The sequence below is a fragment of the Giraffa tippelskirchi genome, chromosome 2 (assembly GCF_054371585.1).
Source record: "Giraffa tippelskirchi isolate mGirTip1 chromosome 2, T2T-mGirTip1v1.2.pri, whole genome shotgun sequence".
Taxonomy (NCBI): Eukaryota; Metazoa; Chordata; class Mammalia; order Artiodactyla; family Giraffidae; genus Giraffa; species Giraffa tippelskirchi.
This window is the reverse complement of record NC_137276.1, coordinates 143,769,311-143,796,797: the sequence shown is the minus strand read 5'-3', so window position 1 is coordinate 143,796,797 and position 27,487 is coordinate 143,769,311. Positions and strand designations below refer to the sequence as shown.

The 27,487-nt window shown below is 37.0% G+C and overlaps 2 protein-coding genes across 3 annotated transcripts in view; one reads left to right on the top strand and one right to left on the bottom strand.

Annotated features, from left to right (window-relative positions):
* The window catches only part of NAALADL2 (N-acetylated alpha-linked acidic dipeptidase like 2), a 1,599,429-nt gene that overhangs the window by 950,552 nt on the left and 621,390 nt on the right, over nucleotides 1-27,487 (bottom strand). Inside the window, exons 9-10 of one of the 2 annotated variants that reach the window (XM_081570964.1) lie at nucleotides 17,138-17,219; nucleotides 16,808-16,861 (exon numbers count right to left, since the gene is read on the bottom strand). The exons of the other annotated variant lie outside the window; for it this stretch is intronic. Of the exons in view, the coding sequence (XP_081427090.1) occupies nucleotides 16,808-16,844 (37 nt within the window). The 5' untranslated portion in view covers nucleotides 16,845-16,861; nucleotides 17,138-17,219. The remainder of the gene's footprint in view (nucleotides 1-16,807; nucleotides 16,862-17,137; nucleotides 17,220-27,487) is intronic. 2 annotated transcript variants of the gene reach the window in all.
* LOC145538631 (uncharacterized) lies at nucleotides 502-16,890 on the top strand. Its single transcript, XM_081570967.1, has 7 exons — nucleotides 502-675; nucleotides 1,083-1,198; nucleotides 1,535-1,682; nucleotides 4,562-4,618; nucleotides 12,816-13,033; nucleotides 13,458-13,552; nucleotides 16,750-16,890. The coding sequence occupies exons 1-5, from the start codon at nucleotides 614-616 to the stop codon at nucleotides 13,018-13,020; spliced, it is 588 nt and encodes a 195-aa protein (XP_081427093.1). The 5' UTR covers nucleotides 502-613; the 3' UTR covers nucleotides 13,021-13,033; nucleotides 13,458-13,552; nucleotides 16,750-16,890.

The window sequence follows — 27,487 nt, the reverse complement described above, 5'->3', positions numbered from 1 at the left end:
GCCTTCACATAACTCTTCCAGCCTTTAATATATACACTGTTAGAATCAAGTCTTCAAAAACACCAAACCAAATATTATTTTCAGTTACAGTGACACCCAGATAAAATATTTGGACCATAGACCTGCTATTTTTTGCAATTTTTTATGTTACATGTCTTATTGAATAGTGTCCAATACACACACCCCAATTCATGTATACTCGGAGCCTGTGAATGTAACCTTAGTGGAAACAGTCTTTTCAAGTGTAAATAAGTTAAGATGAGGTCATACTGGACTGGGCTTCCTGATGGCTCAGTGGTAAATAATCTGCCTGCCAATGTAGGAGATGTAAAAGACGCAGGTTTGATCCCTGGGTTGGGAAGTTACCCTGGAGGAGGGCATGGCAACCCATTCCTGTATTGTTGCCTGGAGAATCCCATGGACAGAGGAGCCTGACAGACTACAGTCCATGGTGTCACAAAGAGTTGGACACGACTGAAGTGACTTAGCATGCAGGTACGCATAGTGGAGTAGGGTGAGCCCATAATTTAAGTCTGATGTCCTGTAAGATGAAGGAAAGTTGACACAGAAACAAATATGGACAACACCATTTGATGATGGAGGCAGAGATGGAATGATGTGTCCACAACCAAGGAATGCCAATGATTGCCAGCAACACCAAACACTAAACGAAAGGCATGGACCTGTCCCCTACAATTGTTGAGAATATGGCCCTTCTGACATCTTGATTTCAGACATCTAGCCTCCAGAAAAGCAATAGAATAAACTTCTGTTGTTTTAAGCCACCAAGTTTATGGTGCTTTTTCTGAATAGTCCTGGAAAACTAACACACATACTATTTTTTGAATTCCTTATTTATTGCTATCTCTTAATAGCAATGACTCATACATCTTTCTATGTCGTTTATATCCTAACACTTATCTACACAGAAAAAAGTCCTCAACAGAAATGGAGATTTCTCCATGAAGGCCACTTGTGTCACTTCCTTTAAGATGTCTCCCCTAATCTCAGTGACTTGGGCACTTCCCCCATCTCTATCTCCCATGTAACCTGGGACAATTACAATTTTATATTTGTTTCAGTGTGCCTCACTCACTTGAAGACAAGCCCTATGAGAACAGACACTTGATTGGGATCTGCTTGCTCCTGTATCTCCAGCATCTAGAACACTTCTTTACTCATAGTAGGGAGAAAAATGGTAAGCAAATGAATGAATGTTAACATCTTCTCATGTCTCCAATCCTAAGTCCTTATTTTTCCTTTTGAATTGCATATTTTTTTAAGAACTTCTCTTAATATAATTATTTCCTTTCTACAGCTATTATCCTGCATCATAGGGATTCTTAACAAGAAAGGTTAGGGGATATTTACTTGTTTTTTCCAAAAATAAATATGCCTGATTTCCTCTCATTCCACCCCAGTAATATTCTTCTAGGAGAAAAGAATACCAATGTATGTGAGAAGTTTTTGTTGTTTTTATTTTTAAAAACTCTTTTGTGTTTTTCACATGCCTCTTTTTCTTCCTTTCTGGTAGAAGGGACTAGAAGAAAACAGAAGACCTGGTATTGGGCCCTAGAGTTTCAACACTTTCTTGTAAAACAAAATAAAGCAGAATGGTCCATTCACTTCCTCTCTACATGTCTGTTGAAAATATTGAGTCACACAATTCTACATTTAAAAAGGTATTTCTTTGTACTGAGATACTTAAAGTCATGCATGGCAATATTTGATATATTTCTTTAAAATTTCACTCCAAAGTTGACTAATATATTCTTCAATCAGTGTATTTTATTCAGTTCCTAAATAGCAAATTATCACAAATTTCCACACTTTGAATATCACTTTTCCTAAGAAAACTTTTAAGAAGTTGATTATTATTTCAGGGCCATTAGAAAATCCCATGGATAGAGGACCCTGGTAGGCCTCAGTCCATGGGGTTGCTAAGAGTCAGACACAACTGAGCGACTTCACTTTCACTTTTCACTTTCAAGTATTGGAGAAGGAAATGGCAACCCACTCCAGTGTTCTTGCCTGGAGAATCCCAGAGACGGGGGAGCCTAGTGGACTTCCGTCTATGGGGTTGCACAGAGTCGGACATGACTGAAGCGACTTAGCAGCAGCAGCAACAGCAGAGAATTAAAGAAAGTATATTTACCAATTTAATGCATAATCTCAAAGAAATGAAGGAGAAATGATAAAATCAAGTCTCCAAAGTGAATTTATATTTTTGTTAAAATAAGTATTAAATGCATTGAGTTAGTATGAACAGAAATGCAGTAAATGCAAACACACAAGAAGAATATCTTAGATATTAATAATAGACATTATCTGTACCCAATAATAGATATTATCTGTACCCAGAATGTACATTACCTTGTGAGTTTAAAATATTATTGGACTTGGAAACAAAACTTTCTTGAGTGTTTCACTTTGGTCAACCAAAGAAATTACATTGCTTTAAATCAGCAATGATCTTATCACAACTGATCCTCACTTTTTTCCAGCTTTTATTCCACAATAACAGAAAATTCAATCTTCAGGTCTGCCTACAAAGAGTTCTAGGTCAAAGTCAACAAGTTTAAAGGTGGTTCTCAAAATGCTAAATACAGAAATGATAACACCCTACAGCCTAATTGTTCTTATTAATTTGCCTCACATTTACTGCCATAGCCTCAGAGTCACAGGTGTATTTTGTTAAGCCTTGAACTAAAGGATCATCGAAAAAGCAACAGAGTTCCAGAAAAACATCTATTTCTGCTTTATTGACTATGCCAAAGCCTTTGACTGTGTGGATCACAATAAACTGTGGAAAATTCTGAAAGAGATGGGAATACCAGACCACCTGACCTGCCTCTTGAGAAACCTGTATGCAGATCAGGAAGCAACAGTTAGAACTGGACATGGAACAACAGACTGGTTCCAAATAGGAAAAGGTGTACATCAAGGCTGTATATTGTCACCCTGCTTATTTAACTTATATGCAGAGTACATCATGAGAAATGCTGGGCTGGATGAAGCACAAGCTGGAATCAAGATTGCTGGAATAAATATCAATAACCTCAGATATGCAAATGACACCACCTTTATGGCAGAAAGTGAAAAAGAACTAAAGAGCCTCTTGATGAAAGTGAAAGAGGAGAGTGAAAAAGTTGGCTTAAAGCTCAACATTCAGAAAACTAAGATCATGGCATCTGATCCCATCACTTCATGGCAAATAGATGGGGAAAGAGGGGAAACAGTGGAAACAGTGGCTGACTCTATTTTGGGGGGCTCCAAAATCACTGCATATGGTGATTGCAGCCATGAAATAAAAAGACACTACTTGGAAGGAAAGTTATGACCAACCTAGATAGCATATTAAAAGGCAGAGACATTACTTTTTCAACAAAGGTCCATCTACTCAAGGCTATGGTTTTTCCAGTAGTCATGTATGCATGTGAGAGTTGGACTATAAAGAAAGCTGAACGCCAAAGTATTGATGCTTTTGAACTGTGGTGTTGGAGAAGACTCTTGAGATTCCCTTGGACTGCAAGGAGATCCAACCAGTCCATCCTAAAGGAGATCAGTCCTGGGTGTTCATTGGAAGGACTGATGTTGAAGCTGAAACTCCAATACTTTGGCCACCTGATGAAGCGCTGATTCATTTGAAAAGACCCTGATGCTGGGAAAGATTGAGGGTAGGAACAGAAGGGGACGACAGAGGATGAGATGTTTGGATGGCATCACCGACTCAACGGACATGAGTCTGGGTATACTTCAGGTGATGGACAGGGAAGCCTGGTGTGCTGCAGTCCATGGGGTGACAAAGAGTCAGACACAACTGAGTGACTTAACTGAACTGAACTGAGGTATCAAAATTAACACTTCTAACAGATCATTCTAGGAAACTATGCCATCCATGTAAGCCATGGTATTGCTTAGTAAAATAAAATAGTAATGTATGATTTATTTTATATTTTAAATTTATTCAGATCACTTTTAATATGACCTTTTCAATGACTATGAGGCTTTTCAATAAGTCACATCTACTGCCAGGGAAAGTCTTACAGAAAAATAAGGCTAGAAGTACTGCATTCACACAGACATTGCCTTTGCTGGAGGTTTTATTTAGTCATGTACAAACATGCACAGTAATCTTACGCATGGCACTTAATTTGAATGCTAATGTTTCCAAACACAATACTAACTCATAGTAAAAATCATTATGCATCTATTCTCTCAAGTGAACAATAAAGCTTGTGCTCCAGTTTCAAATCAACTTATTCTCAAGGACAGCCTTTATCACTTCTATCTCCAATCAGAAGCATATTTTAATTGCTTATTCTTTTCTGGCTTCTTTCTCCTTCATCTGTCTTCCAGCTTTTTGTTATTTTTGTATATAGGGTGATGAGTTTCAGGGTAGAAGATAGGACATATCTGATGGTACTGAATGGCAGCTAATATTCTTATACAAATTTTAAATAAAACATATGCTAAATGAAGAAAATTATAAATGACTCTAAAAAATATACTTCCATAAATATAAGTAAAACTTCCAACTTTATTTTTTCCCACATCTTAGAACACTTCAGAGTCCACATCTAGATGCCAAGAATGTCGCCAAATATCTGTCATTCAGGTAATATTTTCATAATTTTTAGGTCTTAACCTGATTATATTTGCAGAGACTATTTTTAGTAAGGTATTACCTGGATTATTAGTAATTTTACATATTTTATTACTCTTAAATTTTAAATTCAAATGTTCATTTTTAAAAGGACTTTTCTATCACTATAGAAAATGGAAATCCAATGGTAACCTAAAAAATAAACCAATGATAATAAATTTTCAATGAATTTTAAATCTCAACTCAAATATAAGCTCCATGAAGGCGAGGATTTTGTCTTTTATTCACTGTTCTACCTCAAGCACTGACAGTAGCACCTATACATACTTATTACTCAGAAAAAATGTATTGAATGAGCAAAGAATAAATATGCTGAAAGGTAAGTTGAAACTATCAATCACTTTTGTGATTTCCTGTTCCACAAAGATAATTCTCTAAATATCGTGGGTTTTTATTCCTATGAATTCTTATTCATCTCAAGGGCAAAGGATGTTCTTATAAAATGTGACAGAATGTGGCATTTGTGTACAGCATATACATAAGTGCTTATATGTTTATTCACTGAAATATGTTAATTTCTGATAGTGAACAGGGTTTTATCATGTTATTGTTTAATGCTATATTGTCCTAATGTTATTATTGTATAAAGTTCAATAATTCAATTTCCAAGTTGACAAAAGCTCTAAGGCAGTGAGTGCTTTTCTCTTTTGACTACAAATAGAATCACTGGCAGAAATTTAAATAATACCAATGCCTGAATTCCAAATACCCTGGACAATCTAATCAGAATCTACTGGAAATGAGGCTAACCATCCACATTGTTTGTAAAAGCTCCCATGTGATTAAAATTGTGCAGACAGTACTGACAGCCACCAATCTAGGACAACATTGAAAAGCCATTTGTCTATCTAGAATATGACCCTCTATCAGTCTTGAGCTTTTAAAATTTGTCTTCATGCAATCCAGCTTTTTCCCTGTTTTATCAAGTTTGAAAAGTTCCTCTCAGGTTTCCACATGTACAATTTTAAATAGCTATCCTTATTTAAAACTATCTTCAGAAAAAAGCAATCCTTCACTTTAATCTGTTATAACTTCTATAAAACCCTCCCAGTAGATCCCATTTTTTGGAACTAAAATCTTCTGAATTAACTTAGAAAATAGTATTTATCTCCTAGGAGGTACAAAGCTTCATTTTCTCACTCCTTCTCTTGGCTCAGGATTGGTAATGGACAACGTGTAAATTGTACGCTGCATAACATAACGGGGAAAATATATTCCAGACATGACAATGTGACAGCAGAGTGAGCCCACAGTTGTGCCAACATGATCAGATAAGACAGAAAAATACCCTAGGTTGCCAATAATGTAAGAAACATTAAATCTATAGTTTCAATTCAGGACCAAAGTAGGAATGAGTGTCTGATGGAGGAGTTTATCAAAGGGATGGGGGGCTGCATTCACAGAAATTCAATTCCCCTACAGGAACTCCAAGATCCATCATTTGGATAAGGCTCTGTTCTATTCTCATGCAAACTGATTTATCTACATATTACACCATATTTTTTTTCAACAGGAAATCTGCTTCTATAGTTCCCATAAGGAATTTATTACCATTGTTATTTAAGGACACCAGTTGAATCAGCAAAGAATTATTATGTTAGGACAATGGGGAAAATCTAGACATACAACTAAAACAAAAAAATTAAAACGGAAAATAAAATGTCCTTGCTATCTATGAAGATTACCATTTTCCTTGGTGTCAAGGCATGAAACCCTACTGTACCTGATTTTTCTATATCCACATATAATTAACAACCACATCTTATAAAATATATCTTTCAAAAAAGGTTTTGCCTACCCCAGTTTTACATTCTCACTGCATCAACCCTTTGGGGCCTTAGATTTTCAATCTTGAATTTCAAGAGCCTCTGAACTTGTCTTCTTGTTTTCTTTCCTACTATCCATCTTGCACATTACTGGCAGATTAATATTTTAAAAATCCCACTATCATCATCCTGTCCTGATAAATGTTTTCCTACCAACTGACAACATAAAAACGAAAATCCACCATCAGATATTTCTTACATGATTTTATTCTCAACAAATTTTTCATCACAAACTTTTATTCCTTCTCTTTTATAATTTGTTAAACATATAAATACTACATTAAATTGCTTTTTGGGGAACAAAGTGAAAATTTATTTCTGACATCATATAATGTAAAATATGAAGCCAGAAATATTTGCAATTAAATATTAACTTCACTACCAGCTTATTGGTTGTGTCTCCCCAAAATTCACATGTTGTAATCCTAACTCTTTGTACCCCAGAACGTGACTTTATTTGGAAATACGGTGATTGCAGATGTAACGTGTTAAGATGAGTCATACTGGTTTACTGTCCTTATAAAAAGGGGAAGTTTGGACACATACAGACACAAACACACACACATGGAATGCCATGTGGAGACTGGAATCATGCCAATGAACTACCAGAAGCTAACAGAGACAGTTCTAGAATAGTTCCTTCCCTAGTGCCTTAAGAGGAAAGATGTCCTGCCTACAGCTTCATTCTGGACTTCTAGCCTCCAAAATTGTGAGGTGATAAATTTGTGCTCTGTAAGCCACTTAGTTTGTAGCACTTAACTTCAGCAACCCTAGGAAACTAATACATTGATGAATCATTGTTTCACAGGTTTTAGTCGAATTCGGAGAAGGCAATGGCACCCCACTCCAGTACTCTTGCCTGGAGAATCCCATGGACGGAGGAGCCTGGTAGGCTACAGTCCATGGGGTCGCTAAGAGTTGGACACGACTGAGCGACTTCCCTTTCACTTTTCACTTTCATGCATTGGAGAAGGAAATGGCAACCCACTCCAGTATTTTTGCCTGGAGAATCCCAGGGACGGCAGAGCCTGGTAGGCTGCTGTCTATGGGGTCACACAGGGTCAGACATGACTGAAGCGACTTAGCAGCAGCAGCAGCAGCTGAATTATTTTCATTAAAAAATGGGATTGTATTAATAACATCTATATCACATGATTGCTATGAGGACTATGGAAAAGACTCTGATGCTGGGAAAGATTGAGGGCAAGAGAAGGGGGTGACAGAGTATGAGAGGGTTGGATGGCATCATCGAGTCAATGGACATGAGTTTGAGCAAACTCTGAGAGATAATGAAGGACAGGGAAGCCTGGCATGCTGCAGTCCATGGGGTCACAAAAAGACAAGACTGAGCGACTGAACAACAACAAATGAGACCCTATTTGTAAAGTAATACCGGGTCTGAATATAGGAGTTATATTTTCTCCTCTCTGTTTCCACTGCTTCTAATTTATGTGAGCTATAGGTACCTGGGAAAGGTAAAGCTTCTCTGGGCATTAGTTGCTTCAACTGTAGAATGGTAAAAAAGACTTTACCTGACAGCAACCTGTGTGAGAGGACCTGCAGTTCCTTCGAGCTCAAAATTCTCTGGCTCATGATCAGAACTCGTATCCATGATCTTGTCTTAACTGCTTATCCCTTCTGACAATTTATTCTTAGGTGAAGATATGACTTGAAATATGACTGACATTAGCAGTTTTTGTTCTTCACATTCTGAGAGCTAACTTACAGTATATCAAATGTGGTTTTATAATCTAAAAAAATCCTAACAGTTTTCACTCATGATTATTAATGTTTATGGTAAAAATATTTTTACATTAATTCTGAAAGAAAAGATTTGCTATTTTTTCTTTTTAAGTTAAGAATAAATAGTTTTATTATTATATTTATTTTTTCATGGTTGGCAAAGATCCTTAAAACTCTAAATTTCTTCACTAACATTGTTGAAACAAAGGACCATTCATGAATGTGTCTGTGTATGCGCATGCATGCTCAGTCATGTCCAACTGTTTGTGACCTCATGGACTACAGCCTGCCAGGCTCCTCTGTCTAAGGGATTTTCCAGACAAGAATACTGGCGTGGGTTGCCATTTATTTTTGCAGGGGATCTTCAGAACCCAGGGATTGAAACTGTGTCTCTTGTGGGTCCTGCGTTGGCAGGCAGATTTTTACCTTTGAGCCATCTGGGAAGCCTTGAATGTTAGAGTATTAATTTTAACACTCTAACAATGAATGGTCAATGGCTACAACAGTCATGAGCAGTACATTAATTTTGCAAAATTTTAATCAGATGATCAAGTGTTTGGTCTGAAAGAATGAGGGAAGTTCTTCCTTTCCACTGGAAGGAGTGCTTTCCTGTAGTTGAAGATGGATGGAGTCATCTTCATTTTCTTAAAAATCTAACTTTATATTCCATGTGTGCCTAGAGTGCAGAATTTGTCCCATGAAACAATAAATGCCCCCTACTGATGCTGGGAAAAATTGAGGGCAAGAGGAGAAGGGGGTGACAGAGGATGAGATGGTAGGATAGCATCACTGATTCATGGAGATGAGTTTGAGTAAGCTCAGGGAGATAGTATAGAACAGGGAAACCTACCATGCTGCAGTTTGTGGGGTCACAGAGTCGGACATGACTTAGTGACTAAACAACACTGATCTTTGTTCACTGCTACTCAAAAATTTAGAATTTAACATCCATTTAATAAGGAATTAATTTGCTAACCAATATTTATGAAGTTATAATTCCAAGCCATTTTGAAACACTGTAAAAGGAGCAGTTTTAGGAAATAATCACCAATTAGAAAATATCGCTAGCTCAATAAACTCTAGAGAACTGTATATAATGTCCAAATGTTAAAGTTCATATTAATTAAGTTATGCTTCCCAGTGTTAGCAAGTAACTACTACTTCAATTTCAGTACAGAATTATTCATTTTCTAACTAAAGGCTAAATTCTACCATTTAACAGTAGAGATAACATGCTGAAAATATACATACTATTGGAAATAAATGAAAAAACTGCAGCTTCATTAAGTTTATACTGATGAACAAATAAAATATAATAATTGTTATCAGATAAACATGAGAATATTTATATATCATATATACATATACATAGAGACACATGTACATGTTGAACAGGGGGTTCTAGGTATTTTCTAATAGAAATTTTTAATAGAAATTCTAATATTTCTAATCAGAAATTTGTATGTATATACATAGAAACATATAGCTTTTATTACTTTTTATGTAATGCATGCATGTGTGCTCAGTCATGTCCAACTGTTTGTGACCCCACGGACTGCAATACACCAGAGTTTCCTGTCGTTCACTATCTCCCAGAGTTTGCCCAAACGCATGTCCATTGAGTCGATGATGCCATCCAACCATCATCCTCTGCCATCCCCTTTACTTCTTCTCCTCAATCTTTCCCAGCAACAGGTTCTTTTTCAATGAGTCAGTTCTTTGCATCAGGTGGCCAAAATTTTGGAGTTTCAGCTTCAACATCAGTCCTTCCAACGAACACCCAGGACTGATCTCCTTTAGGATGGACTGGTTGGATCTCCTTGCAGTCCAAGGGACTCTCAAGAGTCTTGTCCAACACCACAGTTCAAAAGCATCAATTCTTTGGCATTCAGCTTTCCTTATACTCCAACTCTCACATCTATACATGACTACTGGAAACACCACAGCCTTGACTAGATGGATTTTGTTGACAAAGTAATGTCTCTCCTTCATAATATGCTGTCTAGGTTGGTCATAACTTTCCTTCCAAGAAGTAAGCCTCTTTTAATTTCATGCCTGAAACCACCATCTGCAGTGATTTTGGAGCCGAAAACAATAAAGTCTGACACTGTTTCCACTGTTTCCCCATCTATTTGCCATGAAGTGATGGGACCGGATGCCATTAACTTTGTTTTCTGAATGTCGAGCTTTAAGCCAACTTTTTCATTCTCCTCTTTCACTTTCATCAAGAGGCTCTTTAGTTCTTCTTCACTTTCTGCCATAAGGGTGGTGTCATCTGCATATCTGAGGTTATTGATATTTCTCCCAGCAATCTTGATTCCAGCTTGTGTTTCTTCCAGCCCAGCGTTTCTCATGATGTACTCTGCATATAAGTTAAATAAGCAGGGTGACAATATACAGCCTTGACATACTCCTTTCCTATTTGGAACCAGTCTATTGTTCCATGTCCAGTTCTAACTGTTGCTTCCTGACCTGCATACAGTTTTCTCAAGAGGCAGGTCAGGTGGTCTCGTATTCCCATCTCTTTCAGAATTGTCCACAGTTTATTGTGATCCACACAGTCAAAGGCTTTGGCATAGTCAATAAAGCAGAAATAGATGTTTTTCTGGAACTCTCTTGCTTTTTCGATGATCCAGCAAATGTTGGCAATTTGATCTCTGGTTCCTCTGCCTTTTCTAAAAGCAGCTTGAACATCTGCAGGTTCATAGTTCATGTATTGCTGAAGCCTGGCTTGGAGAATTTTGAGCATTAATTTACTAGCGTGTGAGATGAGTGCAATTGTGTGGTAGTTTGAGCATTCTTTGGCATTGCCTTTCTTTGGGATTGGAATGAAAACTGACCTTTTCCATTCCTGTGGCCACTGCTGAGTTTTCCAAATTTGATGGCATATTGAGTTTGACACTTTCACAGCATCATCTTTCAGGATTTGAAATAGCTCAACTGGAATTCCATCACCTCCACTAGCTTTGTTCATAGTGATGCTTTCTAAGGCCCACTTGACTTCACATTCCAGGATATTTGGCTCTAGGTGAGTGATCACACCATCGTGAATATCTGGGTCGTGAAGATATTTTTTGCATAGTTCTTCTGTGTGTTCTTGTCATCTCTTCTTAATATCTTCTGCTTCTGTTATGTCCATACCATTTCTGTCCTTTATTGAGCCCATCTTTGCATGAAATGTTCCCTTGTTTTCTCTAATTTTCTTGAAGAGATCTCTAGTCTTTCCCATTCTATTGTTTTCCTCTATTTCTTTGCATGATTTCTGAGGAAGACTTTCTTATCTCTCCTTGCTATTCTTTGGAACTCTGCATTGAAATGGGTATATGTTTTCTTTTCTCCTTTGCTTTTCTCTTCTCTTCTTTTCACAGCTATTTGTAAGGCCTCCTCAGACTGTTATTTTGCTTTTTTGCATTTCTTTTTCTTGGTGATGATCTTGATCCCTGTCTCCTGTACAATGTCACGAACCTCCGTGCATAGTTCATCAGGCAGTCTGTCTATCAGATCTAGTCCCTTAAATCTATAAATTTATTTCTCACTTCCACTGTATAATCATAATTAATTTTATTAGGTCATACCTGAATCGTCTAGTGGTTTTCCCTACTTTCTTCAATTTAAGTCTGAATTTGGCAATGAGTTCATGATCTGAGCCACAGTCAGCTCCTGGTCTTGTTTTTGCTGATTATAGAGCTTCTCCATATTTGGCTGCAAAGAATATAATCAATCTGATTTCTGTGTTGACCATCTGGTGATGTCCATGTGTAGAGTCTTCTCCTGTGTTGTTGGAAGAGGGTGTTTGCTATGACCAGTGTGTTCTTTTGGCAAAACTCTATTAGCCTTTGCCCTGCTTCGTTCTGTACTCCAAGGCCAAATTTGCCTGTTACTCCAGGTGTTTCTTGACTTTCTACTTTTACATTCCAGTCCCCTATAATGAAAAGGACATGTTTTTTGGGTGTTAGTTCTAAAAGGTCTTGTAGGTCTTCATAGAACCGTTTGACTTCAGCTTCTCCAGCATTACTGGTTAGGGCATAGACTTGGATTACCATGATATTGAATGGTTTGCCTTGGAAACAAAGAGATTATTCTGTCATTTTTGATATTGCATCCAAGTACTGCATTTCAGACTCTCTTGTTGACTATGATGGCTACTCCATTTCTTTTAAGGGATTCCTGCCCACACTAGTAGATATAATGGTCACCTGAGATAAATTCACCCATTCCAGTCCACCTTAGTTCGCTGATTCCTGGAATGTCGATGTTCCCTCTTGCCATCTCCTGTTTGACCACTTCCAATTTCCCTTGATTCATGGACCTAACATTCCAGGTTCCTATACAGTATTGCTCTTTACAGCATCGGACCTTGCTTCTGTCACCAGTCACATCCACAACTAGGTGTTGTTTTTGCTTTGGCTCCATCCCTTCATTCTTTTTGGAGTTATTTCTCCAGTGATGTCCAGTAGCATATTGGGCACCTACTGACCTGGGGAGTTCATCTTCCAGTGTCCTATCTTTTTGCCTTTTCATACTATTCATGAGGTTCCCAAGGAAAGAATACTGAAGTGGTTTGTCATTCCCTTCTCCAGTAGACCACATTCTGTCAGACCTCTCTACCATGACTCGTCTGTCTTGGGTGGCCCCACACGGCATGGCAGGAGCAGCAGCTGCGTGATGGTGCAGGAGCGGCTAAGAGGAGCTACCCCACATCCAAGGTGGGGTGCAGCAGCCGAGAGGAGCTACCCCAAGTCCAAGGTTAGGAGCAGCGGCTGTGCTTTGCCGGAGCAGCCGTGAAGAGATACCCCAGGTACAAGATAAGAGAAACCCAAGTAAGATGGTAGGCACTGAGAGAGGGCATCAGAGGGTAGACAGACTGAAACCACAATCACAGACAACTAGCCAATCTGATCATGCAGACCACAGCTTATCTAACTCAATGAAACTCAAAAGTACATTCAGAAAGACTTATTTTTAGTTACATTACATCTTATGAACTCTGTATAGGAACAATACATGAAATCTGGACATGCCAGTCTTCTCTTTGCTCTTAAACAATCATTCTCTCTTCAATTATAAGTGCCCAATCTATGGTGAGTGCATTCAACATTTCTGTGTTCAAATACTTTAAATTCCTTACAGGCATGTTTTCAGAAACTTATAGTTCATTTGTAATAGCTCATAATAATAATTTAAAAACAGTGTTAATTTGTATTTCTCTTTCCCTATTTCAGTGGCTTTCAAACTTTGACATTCATCTAAACCAACAGAAAACTTGTTAAAACCTATTGGCAGCATTATTAGAGTTTCTGATTCATTAGATCTGAAGGTAAGGCCTCATAATTTGCATTTCTAACAAGTTCTCAGGTGATGCTGATGTCCTTAAACCACACTTTAAGTACCACTGCTCTATTTGTAGGCCTTCCCAGCTGCCGCTATTGCTAAAGAACTTGTCTGCCAGTACAGGAGACATGAGACATGGGTTCGACCCCTTGGTCAAGATCTCCAGGCTGAGGGCATGGCAACCCACTCCAGTATTCTTGCCTGGAGAATGCCATGGACAGAGGAGCCTGGTGGACTATAGTCCATAGGGTCACAAAGAATCAGACATGACTGAAATGACGGTATGCATGCATGCTCTGTTTATAAGAAAACAATTCAAGCAACCAATATTCAAGAGTCAGTCCAAATTCGGTACACTTGGAACCCATTTCTCGTACAATTGTAAAATCACCTACAAGCATAGACACTCAAGCAGTCCTTTGCTACCATTTGATCTCTATTTGAACAAAATAAGTGTTATAATTTTCCAGTGTAAAGTTCCATAGCTAAATCTAACTTATGGTAATATATAACAATTAATATGTGATACATAGGTTTTTTACCAACCTCCTTTTTAAATTTTGATAATTTAATTTGTATTATTCCCAAAGGGGCTACATGAACAATTCTTTTTTTTCAAATCTCAAACTGTTCTTCAAAACTTATTTTACACTTCATAATCATTGTGAATTGATAAATAACTTGACCAGAATAACACAACAAGTGATAGGCAGCAGACTTGAATCTAGCCCTTTTTGATTATTCTAGAATGATCCATAACTATCTGGATATCATTAACCTATTCATAATTTATTAAATTAAGTATCTAAGGGCCTACTCTTGAGTAAAGTATTGCATTTGATATTGGAAATATACATTGAAGAAGATGAAATCTTACAGTGAAGTTTACAGTACAGTAGAGAAGTTTGACATGTAAGTAAAAAGCTTCAATACAAAATGATAAGCACTGTAGTTTCAATAGTACAGTTTATTCACTGAAATCTAGTTTCAAAACACATTTCCAAAAACAATATAACTTGATCTTCAAAACAACGTAAGAGAATTTACTAGATTTTTCTTTCTCAACTTGATAGATAAACCAGTTAGAGGATAAATATTTTACATGACTTTCCTCCTGTTCTGTTCTCTAGATCAATGTTTCCCAAAGCTTATTTAACAGCACAATTGACCTAAAAAAAAAAAAAAGAGGTCTCTGGGCAATTTTCGAGGTCTCCTTAGAGATACATAGCACCTATAGTCATTTTAATAGTTCCAAGGAGACCTGTAGTTTTTTGTTTTTTTTTTTAAAGCGTTTGCTTTTAACTTTGCTTAATCCAGTCTTACCCAAACTTACATAACCATACAACTCTATATGAAACTTTAAAAACACTGCTCTGAACCTACAGTCTTTTTTAAGACATGCTGCATAGACATAAAAGTTTCCAGAAGATTATGGTGCTGGTGTAGGATAGATGCATTGAACCAGTCCTTCTTGGCTTCTTTCCTCTTACCGTACCAGCCTGGGTTCAATCAACAGTTCTACTTTTGTTTATATTCTATACTAAAGGATTTTATCATCCAAGTTGAATGAAAACTCACTACTTTATAAGAATCATCAAAATTTAAATACCCAGGAAAATGGTTTAAATAGGACTATATCTTGAAATATAACTAAAGCTTATTTTACATTTAAAAATTACATTTACATTTAAAAAAAATTTAGGCTATAATGTGATTTTTTCTGATGAACATATAACAAATGTAGATGTTACAGAGGTTAAAAAATATTTTTGAAAAAATTTTGATAGCGTGACCCATGAGTTCCTAAATGCTTGACTTTTACATATTTAACATTAAAAAGCCTCTTCAATAATATTCAAAACTTTCATCCATTTCTTCAAAAGCCTCTCTTAATTCTTTAACAAATGTACCTAGCAATCGTTTTTGAGACAGCTATCATACTATTATGTTGAATGCCTTTTGTGGATGGATTCTATGATAACCATATAGAAAACAAAAATTTTAAAAATAGAGAAAAAGATATGCATGAGAATTAGAAAACAAAATGTTGGGAGTAAAGTAGGAAGGGAAATAGTGAAAATTGTGATGTGCCAGTGTGTATTAATCATGTCTTTATTTTCTGTATTTTATGATGCTTTGACATTGTGGAACCTTGTCCCTCCCATCAGAGCCAGAGAGACTGTCCCTCCCATCAGAGCCAGCTAATTCCTAGAGATAGCAAACAACTTGCCTGCCAGCATGCCCTTGATAGGCAAGCCAGCAAATTCAAAGCCCACATCTCCAACCACCTCATTTATCTCTCACACACCAAGCAAATATCCCCCCTTCCGTATTCACCCCAGGGCTAGGCACCAGACAACTAGAAACCATTCCTACAGCCAAGAGCCTCCCACATTACTCAAACCAACCAGTTCTACATTGTTTCCCCTGCCCTACTTTGTCTTTCTCTTGGGCCATGCTGTCCGCTCACTCTTCCTCCTTCTTGCCTGAAGAGGTTCAGAATAACCCTTCTCCAAATATTTCATTTTGGCATGTGGATTGCTTTGGGCTGGAGACATTCAAGAGACAACCAGAGACTCAGGAACAGCTTTTTTTCCTTTAACTACTTAAAAGAATTTAGATAGGGAGCCTGGCTTAGAGAGAGACTTATTATCTCTCTTACCTTACCTATCACAAAGAAAGAGATAACTTTCTATGTGAACGACTTTTCTATATGGTAGGTGTCTGAGTGCTCAGTTGCTCAGCCATGTCTTACTCTTTGCAACCCCATGGACTGTACAGCCCACCCATGGGATTTTTCAGGCAAGAATACTGGGGTGGGTTGCTATTTTCTCATCCAGGGGATCTTCCTGACCCAGGGTTTGAACCCACACCTCCTGCATTGGCAGGTGGATTCTTTACCACTGAGCTACTTGGGAAGCCCCAATACAGTAGGACAAACATCTAATTACCAAACATCTGCTCTTATTGTCCTGTGAATTATCCTTATCCCCTTTGAAATCCCAGGTCCCTAACCCATTTCTTAGCTCAGGATAGCATGTAAGCCTCAATTGCCTGACTTGCCCTTGAGTCTCAATTTTTTTTTTTTTTTTTTTTTTTGCAGGGGTGGTAGTGGTACTTATATGTTTCTAATTTAATTTGCTTTTATCCTTTTAATCTGTCTTATGTAAATTTAATTAATAGACCAGTGAAAAGAAGCTAAGAGAGTCAAAGAAAAAATTTCCTCTCCATCTGACCCAACCTGATACTTTCTCATATGATCCTGCAGGGCATGGCATTCTTCTTCTCTTGGAAACTGCAAGTAAAAAAAAATTCTTTCAATGGTATCATGTTGTCAATCATTCTTTTCCAAAAATGAAATCCCAGGTACAATCAAACTTACTGGAAATGCCCTCTGACAAGTCACCATTTACCAGTGACTTTGCATGCAATTGATCCCTTTGCCAATAGTACCTACATCAAAATCACAAAATCTTGTACTTATTACAAGGTTTAGATTTTACACTTGCAATTTAATTATGTAATGCAGCCATATGTAAATAATATTAGACAAGGGAGACTAAGGCCTGACCTTGTTCAGTTCAGTTCAGTCCAGTCGCTCAGTCGGGTCCAACTCTTTGTGACCCCCATGGACTGCAGCACATCAGGCCTCCCTGTCCATCACGAAAGATGAACTTATTAGATGATCTAACAAGACTGACCTTTGTAGGTAGGTAAATATGGATTTGTTTTAAACTGGGAGGGATATTTGAGTAGGGATTAAATATGTAATAAGTTCTTCGAAGAATATTTTTATTGTATAATAGCTATTTCCCTATTTAATATAGGAGTAAAATTATAAATACTGAACTCTCAAATAACCAGGAGCTCCTGCCTACACTCTACACATTAAGGAAATTTATACCTACAAAGGAAATTTCCATTTGTAAAGGTATCTCCAAGCCAGGAAAAGAACTGCACCTAGAGATAACATATGGCATGAGAGACTCTTATCTGTATAACCAGACAACCCCGGGAACCTTACATTTTCTGTCCTCACCTTCCTATAACTCCCTCTTCTAACAAGAAACCTAAACCCCTTTTTGTTTTGATTAGCCTAAGACTGTGTGTAAGCCTCAATCATCTGACTACTTCCTAGGGTCACATTCCATTCTAAAACTCCCACATATCCATAATTAAACAGCTATTTTTCTGTTAATTCATCTTTTACAATTTGGTTTGTAGGCCCCAGCCGTTAAACCTAGGAGAGTAAGGGAACAAAAGCTTTCTTCTCCTACAGTAGTACCAATGAGTGTGAGGAAAACCAAGATAACATTGTTACTACTTTACCATGTTGAATTTTTTAAAGAGAAAAAGTAAGTTTTTGTCATAATTTAAAGCTTGCTTAATCTAGAATTTTCTGGAGGGCTTTATTTTTATCTTGTATGAACTAATAAATACAAACTTCAAATAAATCTTCAATTGCAAATACAATTCAATACCAGTGTATTTTACACTGAGTCTTGAAGGCTGCAGCTTTCTAAAAGCATAATTTTGAAGATATAATGGATGTGATTAAAACTACATGAGTAATTAATTTGAAACTATAAGATATATAACATATATTAAACCCATAATCAATCAAGGAAGAATCATTTATATCATGAAGACAAGCATAATATGCATTAAAATGTGATGTGTCCTTATAAATACAGAACATTTTGATAACCCTAAGTAGCATAACTAGAAACTTTTTCTTTCATTAATCAAATATTTTAATTAACAAAAGTCAGATTTATCATAATATTAGATAGTATATTTATAGATAGTCATAAATATTAGGTAGTATATTTATAAACGATAAAAGAATGACATCCAAATAAAACTACACATAAAAATTTTATCTTTCCTTTCTGATATGGAAAATATTTCATGATCTCTCAATGCTTTGGGTTACCATTATGATCAACATTTTTAATTTACTCATCCAATTAACAAATGCCTCCAACATGGCATATATTATATTAGGTTCTGGAAATACAAAACAGACAAAACAAAACAGTCTCTGCTCTTGAGAATTTTACAAATCTGCTCAAAGGGCAGATAATTAAATAGGAATTAAAAGGCATAGTGATGAGCCTTAATAAGGGTATGCTAGAATAGGCTGGAGAGATCAGAGGTGGCTTCCAAAAGAAGGGAACAACTAAAACGAGTAGGATTTGGGAAGCCTTTCTGGTCTGTGGACTCAAAGGTAAGAGAGTAAAGCTGGCCCCAAGTAGTAGGACAGTTGTATCATATAAAGTTAAACTGGTCACAAAAATTCAAATCATAAAGGGTTTCTTGGGCTGCGAAGAGTTTAACCATTATCCTGAAGGTAATGGGGAGCCATCGAAACATTTTTATCAGAGATAAAAATCATGGACACTGCTAAAGATAAGAGGCAGGTCATTAATTAAGATTTATAGAATCCCAAATGCTAGTTAATGTATCCATTCAACAAAAATATAAACTTTTTTTCATGGTATGATTTATTCTACATCATTCCTAGCCATTAGATCTATTAGGTTGGTGCAAAAGTGACTGTAGTTTTGCATTGCTGAACATAACCATTTGATATTGGAATACATTTTTAATGTCATTATGCTATACATCATTTTAATGCACATTCCCCATTTTATGTTTTTTGCTAATGACTTATTATTTACTATTTATTTTATATTTATTTTAGACTATAGAAATGATGTTAGACAAAAAGCAAATTTGAGCAGCTTTTTTAATTTGGATTCGAAATGAGTCGTAAAGTAGCAGAGAAGACATGCAACATCAACAACACATTTGGCCCAAGAACTGCTAACAAACGTACAGTGCAGTGGTGGTTCAAGAAGTTTGGCAAAGGAGATGAAAGCCTTAAAGATGAGGAGTGTAGTGGTGAGCCATCGGAAGTTGACAACAACCAATTGAAAGGATCATCGAAGCTGATCCTCTAACAACTACATGAGAAGTTGCCAAAGAACTTAACGTTGACCATTCAATGGTTCCTCAGCACATCGAAAAAAATGAAAAGGTGAAAAAGCTTGATAAGCTTCATGAACAGACCAAAAACCAAAAGAAAATCATCATTTTGAAGTCTTGTCTTCTCTTACTCTACGCAACAACAGCCAACCAATTCTTGATAGGAGTGTGACAATATAACAACTGGTGATGACCATCTCAGTGATTGGACTGAGAAGAAGCTCCAATGTGTGTGTTAGTCACTCACTCCTGTCTGACTCTTTGCAACCCCTTGGACTGTAGCCTGCAAGGCTCCTCAGTCCATGGGATTTTCCAGACAGAAATAGTGGAGTGGGTTGACATTTCCTTCTCCAGAGGATCTTCCTGACTCAGGGATTGAACCCAGGTCTCCTGCATTGCAGGTGGACTCTTTACCATTTGAGCTTCCAGGGAAGCAGCATTTATCAACACCAAACTTGCACCAAAAAACAGTTATTGTCACTCTTTGGTCGTCTGTTGCCCATCCGATCCACTGTATCCAGAGATACAGCTTTCTGAATCTCACTGAGATCATTACATTGAGACGTACGCTCAGCAAATTGTTGAGATACACTGAAAACTGTAACGCCTGCAGCCATTGGTCAACAGAATGGGCCCAATTCTCCACAACACCCAACTGCACATCACACAACCAGTGCTTCAAAAGTTGAACTAATTGGGCTATGTTTTATCTCATCTGCCATATTCACCTGACCTCTTGCCAACAGACTACCACAACTTCAAGCATCTCAACATCTTTTTGCAGGGAAACATGTCCACAACCAGCGGGAGGCAAAACATGCTTTCCAAGAGTTCATCAAATCCTGAAGCACGGATTTTTATACTACAAGAATAAACAAATTTATTTCTTGTTGGCAAAAATGTGTTGGTTTTAATGGCTCTGATTTTGATTAATAAAGATGTGTTTGAGCCTAGTCATAATGATTTAAAATTCATGGTCTGAAACCACAATTACTTAGGTATCCATCTAATACAATAATTTTCTTTGTTGTTTAGGTAAGAATTATATTCAAATTGCCTAAAATAGACTGCTATATCATTATCATATATTTATATTATATTACAAAATGCTTGTATAATATGAACAAACAAGATTTCTATCATAGCAGGTGCTGGCAAGTCTTTTATTACAATACTGTGATCCATTGAAGAATATATAGATTTGAACAAATCAGAAAAATTTAGAGTAGACAAGAGAAGAGCATAAAAATTCTTTGAAAAAAATAAGAGTTACAAGAAAAGATCAAGAAAGTCAAAACCACTCTGTGAAGAAATTCTGAAGAATGTCTTAGAAACTGCTCTAAAACATACTTCTTTTGTGGATTGAATCGGTAACATTTTTTTTAAGTGATTATAATTCCCCCTTTTCTGTCTCCTTTCATCCAAAAAGAAATAAAAGAAAAAATTTCTGATCATCCATGTGAATTATTTCCTGACTTGCAGAGAAATACAAAATGAATTATCATCTGACGTTTCTGGTTAATATTTGAAATCTTTTAAGATTAATCATTTGCCTACACTAAATATATCAAATCACTATGAACAAAGCTAGTGGAGGTGATGGAATTCCAGTTGAGCTATTTCAAAACCTGAAAGATGATGCTGTGAAAGTGCTGCACTCGATATGCCAGCAAATCTGGAAAACTCAGCAGTGGCCACAGGACTGGAAAAGGTCAGTTTTCATTCCAATCCCAAAGAAAAGTAATGCCAAAAAATGCTCAAACTACCACACAATTGCACTCATCTCACACGCTAGTAAAGTAATGCTTAAAATTCTCCAAGCCAGGCTTCAGCAATACGTGAACCGTGAACTTCCAGATGTTCAAGCTGGTTTTAGAAAAGGCAGAGGAACCAGAGATCAAATTGCCAATATCCGCTGGATCATCGAAAAAGCAAGAGAGTTCCAGAAAAACATCTATTTCTGCTTTATTGACTATGCCAAAGCCTTTGACTGTGTGGATCACAATAAACTGTGGAAAATTCTGAAAGAGATGGTAATGCCAGACCATTTGACCTGTCTCTTGAGAAACCTGTATGCAGGTCAGGAAGCAAAAGTTAGAACTGGACATGGAACAACAGACTGGTTCCAAATAGTAAAAGGAGTACGTCAAGGCTGTATATTGTCACCCTGCTTATTGAACTTATATGCAGAGTACATCGTGAGGAACGATGGGCTGGAAGAAACACAAGCTGGAATTAAGATTGCCAGGAGAAATATAAATAAGCTCAGATATGCAGATGACACCACCCTTATGGCAGAAAGTGAAGAAGAACTAGAGAGCCTCTTGAGGAAAGTGAAAGAGGAGGGTGAAAAAGTTGGCTTAAAGCTCAACATTCAGAAAATAAAGATCATGGCATCTGGTCCTATCACTTCATGGGAAATAGATGAGGAAACAGTGGAAACAGTGTCAGACTTTATTGTTTTGGGCTCCAAAATCACTGCTGATGGTGACTGCAGCCATGAAATTAAAAGATGCTTACTCCTTGGAAGGAAGGTTATGATCAACCTAGATAGCATATTTAAAAGCAGAGACATTACTTTGCCAACAAAGGTCCATTTAGTCAAGGCTATGGTTTTTCCAGTGGTCATGTATGGATGTGAGAGTTGGACGGTGAAGAAAGCTGAGTGCCGAAGAAATGATGCTTTTGAACTGTGGTGTTGGAGAAGACTCTTGAGAGTCCCTTGGACTGCAAGAAGATCCAACCAGTCCATCCTAAAGGAGATCAGTCCTGGGTGTTCATTGAAAGGACTGATGTTGAAGCTGAAGCTCCAATACCTTGGCCACCTCATGCGAAGAGTTGACTAATTGGAAAAGACCCTGATACTGGGAAGGATTGGGGGCAGGAGGAGAAGGGGACGACAGAGGATGAGATGGCTGGATGGCATCACTGACTCGATGGACATGGGTTTGGGTAAGCTCCGGGAGTTGGTGATGGGCAGGGAGGCCTGGTGTGCTGTGAATCATGGGGTCACAAAGAGTCAGACATGACTGAGCAACTGAACTGAACTTAACTGAACTGAAATATATGAAATACACATGTGTACTAAGTCGCTTTCAGACGTGTCCAACTCTTTTGTGACCCTTTGGATTTTAGGCCACCAGGCTCCTCTGTCCATGGAATTCTCCAGGCAAAAATGCTGGGGTGGGTTACCATTTCCTTCTCCAGGGGTTCTTCCCAACCCAGGGACTGAACCCACATCTCTTGTGTTCCCTGTATTGGCAGGTTGATTCTTTATCATTAGCACAACCTGGGAAACTTTCATACTAAATATATCAAATACACATACCTCCAGGAAGACTACTATATCATTTCTCAGTTCTTAAGTAAAATTTAATTGGTTCCTTTTCTGATTTATTGGTTTAATGAGGTTTCAAAATATTATAGTATAATTTACAGTTAAATGTTTAATTATACTTAAATACTAATAATTTTTAAGGGTTTTATCTTGGCCGTATTAGGACAAATAAATTCACCTTACAACGTTTATTCATGACAATGAATTTCTACTATTGTTGGGAAAACACATATATTATAATAACAAGATAAGTTTAGCCAAATTTAACAGATTTTCCCTGTACATTGCCATGTATACCAGTAAAGCAACAATTAGTAAATGACTTCTTATATTTCTCAATAGACATTCTGGTAGCTATGAATCTCTAACAACAAACATTCCCTTTAAAAAACTGTATTATAGAAAAGAGGAGATAAGCCTGAGCAAGTAATTTTGCTTCTGCTAAGCTCTTCATCAGTTAACATGTAAGCCTCTCTTCAAGTCCTTCAACCATGAATAAATAACTAAAAATTGACATTGAACTTGACTAAATAATTTGAAATGATATATAAGCAAAAGAGACAGGAGAAAAATATTCAAATTAGTAATGTTCAATTCCACATATTTTCTAAACAGACTGGCGTGTGTGATGCTAAAACATAACATAACATAGCATTAAGAGTCCGAATTCTAATGCAAACTTCCTGGTTTAACTTCTGATGCCTCCATTTACTTGTATGTCCTTGTGTGAGTTTCCTTCTCTCTCTGCATTTCAGCTTTATCTATGCCTCATTTTCCTCATCTGCAAAATGGGCATAATAATCATACCTACCTCACAAGATAACAGTGAAGAATATGTTAATTAATTCATGTAAAACATTTCTTTACAATACCTCCATCTCCTTCGGTTCTGATAAAACCAAATTCCTGTTCCTTAACACCAGATCTCAGATTTTTCTACCATAGGCCTACATACATTTATACATTTATACAAACTTTGCATTAAAGATAACTTTAAATATATATGAAACAATCACTGTCAGCTGAAAGTGAAAGGTGCTCAGCAGTGTCGGATTCTTTGTGACCCCATGGGGTATTCAATCCATGGAATTTTCCAGGCCAGAATTCTGGATAGGGTAGCCATTCCCTTCTCCAGGGGATCTTCCCAACCCAGGGATTGAACCCAGGTCTCTCGCATTGCAGGTGGATTCCTTACCAGCTGAGCCACAAGGGAAGCCCAAGTATACTGGAGTGGGTAGCCTATCACTTCTCCAGTGGATCTTCCCCACTCTGGAACCAAACCGGGGTCTCCTGCATTGCAGGTGGATTCTTTACTAACTGAGTAATTCAAAAAAGAACCCATGTTTGGGAATCCTAGCAAGTTAGTAATTAAGTGCTACAAAACTGACAGCTATGTTTGTTTTCGTTGTTTTTTTTTTTTTTTTGGCTGTATTATTTCATTTACTTATCCTAATGAACTTTCAGGGCATTGTCAGTTCTAGAGAGGAAGAGGAAGCTAAGGCTTTAGCTAAGAAGTTGAACCAGTATCCTAAGAACATACCACTAGGATTTGAGGCCAGCAGCCTTCTCTCTTTTACTGGGCTACTCTGTCTTCCATGAAGAGGGATGGAGAGACGTCTTCCATGAAGAGGGATGGAGAGACTCCCAAAGATACTTATGAAGATGAATAGAAATGCTACGGTGACCACTTAAGTGGGATACGCAGGTCTTCATGAGGTGTGGTTTCATAACTTATCTCTCTTCCATTGAGGAAAATATTTGCTAAAGTCCAAAACTTGAATCTTGAAAAAAAGTAATTATCTTCTAATATTTTATAAGTTATTTTCTCTTTTCACAGGCAAGGCAGCATATTTACAAAAGAAGTTTCTGTTAAATAATCTCATTTAAAGTTGTCTTCACCAGAAAATTACTAGAGCTAATCAACGAATATAGTAAAGTTGCAGGATATAAAATTAACACACAGAAATCCCTTGCATTCCTATACACCAACAATGAGAAAACAGAAAGAGAAATTAAGGAAACAATTCCATTCACTATCATGATGAAAAGAATAAAATACTTAGGAATATGTCTACCTAAAGAAACAAAAGACCTATATATAGAAAACTATAAAACACTGGTGAAAGAAATCAATGAGGACACAAATAGATGGAGAAATATACCGCATTCATGGATCGGAAGAATCAGTATAGTGAAAATGAGTATACTACCCAAAGCAATCTATAGATTCAATGCAATCCCTATCAAGCTTCCAATGGTATTCTTCAGAGAACTAGAACAAATAATTTCACAATTTGTATGGAAATACAAAAAAACTCGAATAGCCAAAGCAATCTTGAGAAAGAAGAATGGAACTGGAGGAATCAACCTGCCTGACCTCAGGCTCTACTACAAAGCCACAGTCATCAAGACAGTATGGTACTGGCACAAGGACAGAAATATAGATCAATGGAACAAAATAGAAAGCCCAGAGATAAATCCATGTACCTGTGGACACCTTATCTTTGACAAAGGAGGCAAGAATATACAATGGAGAAAAGACAATCTCTTTAACAAGTGGTGCTGGGAAAACTGGTCAACCACTTGTAAAAGAATGAAACTAGAACACTTTCTAACACCATACACAAAAATAAACTCAAAATGGATTAAAGATCTAAATGTAAGACCAGAAACTATAAAACTACTAAAGGAAAACATAGGCAAAACACTCTCTGACATAAACCACAGCAGGATCCTCTATGACCCACCTCCTAGAATACTGGAAAGAAAAGCAAAAATAAACAAATAAAAGCAAATAAAATACAAATAAAAGCAAAAATAAACAAATTAAACTTAAAAGCTTTTGCACAACAAAGGAAACTATAAGCAAGGTGAAAAGACAGCCCTTGGAATGGGAGAAAATAATAGCAAATGAAGCAATGGACAAACAATTAATCTCAAAAATACACAAGCAACTCCTGAAACTCAGTTCCAGAAAAATAAACGACCCAATCAAAAAGTGGGCCAAAGAACTAAACAGACACTGCTCCAAAGAAGACATACAGATGGCTAACAAACACATGAAAAGATGCTCAACATCACTCATTATCAGAGAAATGCAAATGAAAACCACAATGAGGTACCATTTCACGCCCGTCAGAATGGCTGCTATCCAAAAGACTATAAGCAATAAATCCTGGAGAGGGTGTGGAGGAAAGGGAACCCTCTTGCACTGTTGGTGGGAATGCAAACTAGTACAGCTACTATGGAGAACAGTGTGGAGATTCCTCAAAAAACTGGAAATATAACTGCCATATGACCCAGCAATCCCACTGCTGGGCATACACACCGAGGAAACCAGACTTGAAAGAGACACGTGTACCCCAATGTTCATCACAGCGCTGTTTACAATAGCCAGGACATGGAAGCAGCCTAGATGCCCATCAGCAGATGAATGGATAAGGAAGCTGTGGTACATATATACAATGGAATATTACTCAGCCATTAAAAAGAATACATTTGAATCAGTTCTAATGAGGTGGATGAAACTGGAGCCTATTATACAGAGTGAAGTAAGCCAGAAAGAAAAACACCAATACAGTATACTAACACATATATATGGTATGTAGTCAATTGGTAAAGATAACCCTGTATGCAAGACATGAAAAGAGACACAGATAAATAGAACAGTATTATGGACTCTATGGGAGAGGGTGAGGGCGGGATGATATGGGAGAATGGCATGGAAGCATGTAAATTATCATATGTGAAATGAATCACCAGTCCAGGTTCGATGCATGATACAGGGTGCCCAGGGCTGGTGCACCGGGATGACCCGGAGGGATGGGATGGGGAGGGAGGTGGAAAGGGGGTTCTGGAAGGGGAAAACATGTACGCCCATGGTGGATTCATGTCAATGTATGGCAAAACAAATACAATGTTGTAAAGTTAAAAAATAGAAAATAACTAATTAAAAAAAATAAAATAAAATAAATTAACAATAAATAAATAAATAAATAAAGTTGTCTTTAACGCCAAGATTTTCATCCTGTTTCTTTTGGAAAGAGGATGATTTGACTGTAATATCCATCATTCCCCTGCTATCAATAATAAAAACGATATAGCTTTAAATAAGATGTGTCAGGCATACAGCTTCATCTTTTAAATTTACCATTTCATTTAATCTCTACAACCACACTAGTTTATGAATGAAGAAACTGAAGCAGAAAAAGGTTAATTTGATGAAAGTCCCAGAACTAGTAAGGGTTCACCTGTGATCCAAGCCTAATGTAGGTCTAATTTGCTGTGTCTTTTTCTTATTTCTACCTGCGCCCAACTCCTCCCCTAACATAAACTACACTAAAAATGTATTCACAGACACATAAATGTAGTGTGTCATTAGCATGGTAAGTAATATAGCTGAATATAAAAATAATTGAATGTAAATAACTTACAGAGAAAGTTAGATACCTACACCAAAAAGATTAAGAATTCATGGTTAAATGATTAAAGTTAGGGGATGGAATTATTTGTTTCCTATAAGTTGCCTGTTTTAAAATTTCCTTTTTATGTTACCTTCCTGTTCCCTTTCTGTTGCTTTTGTAATTAGAGAAA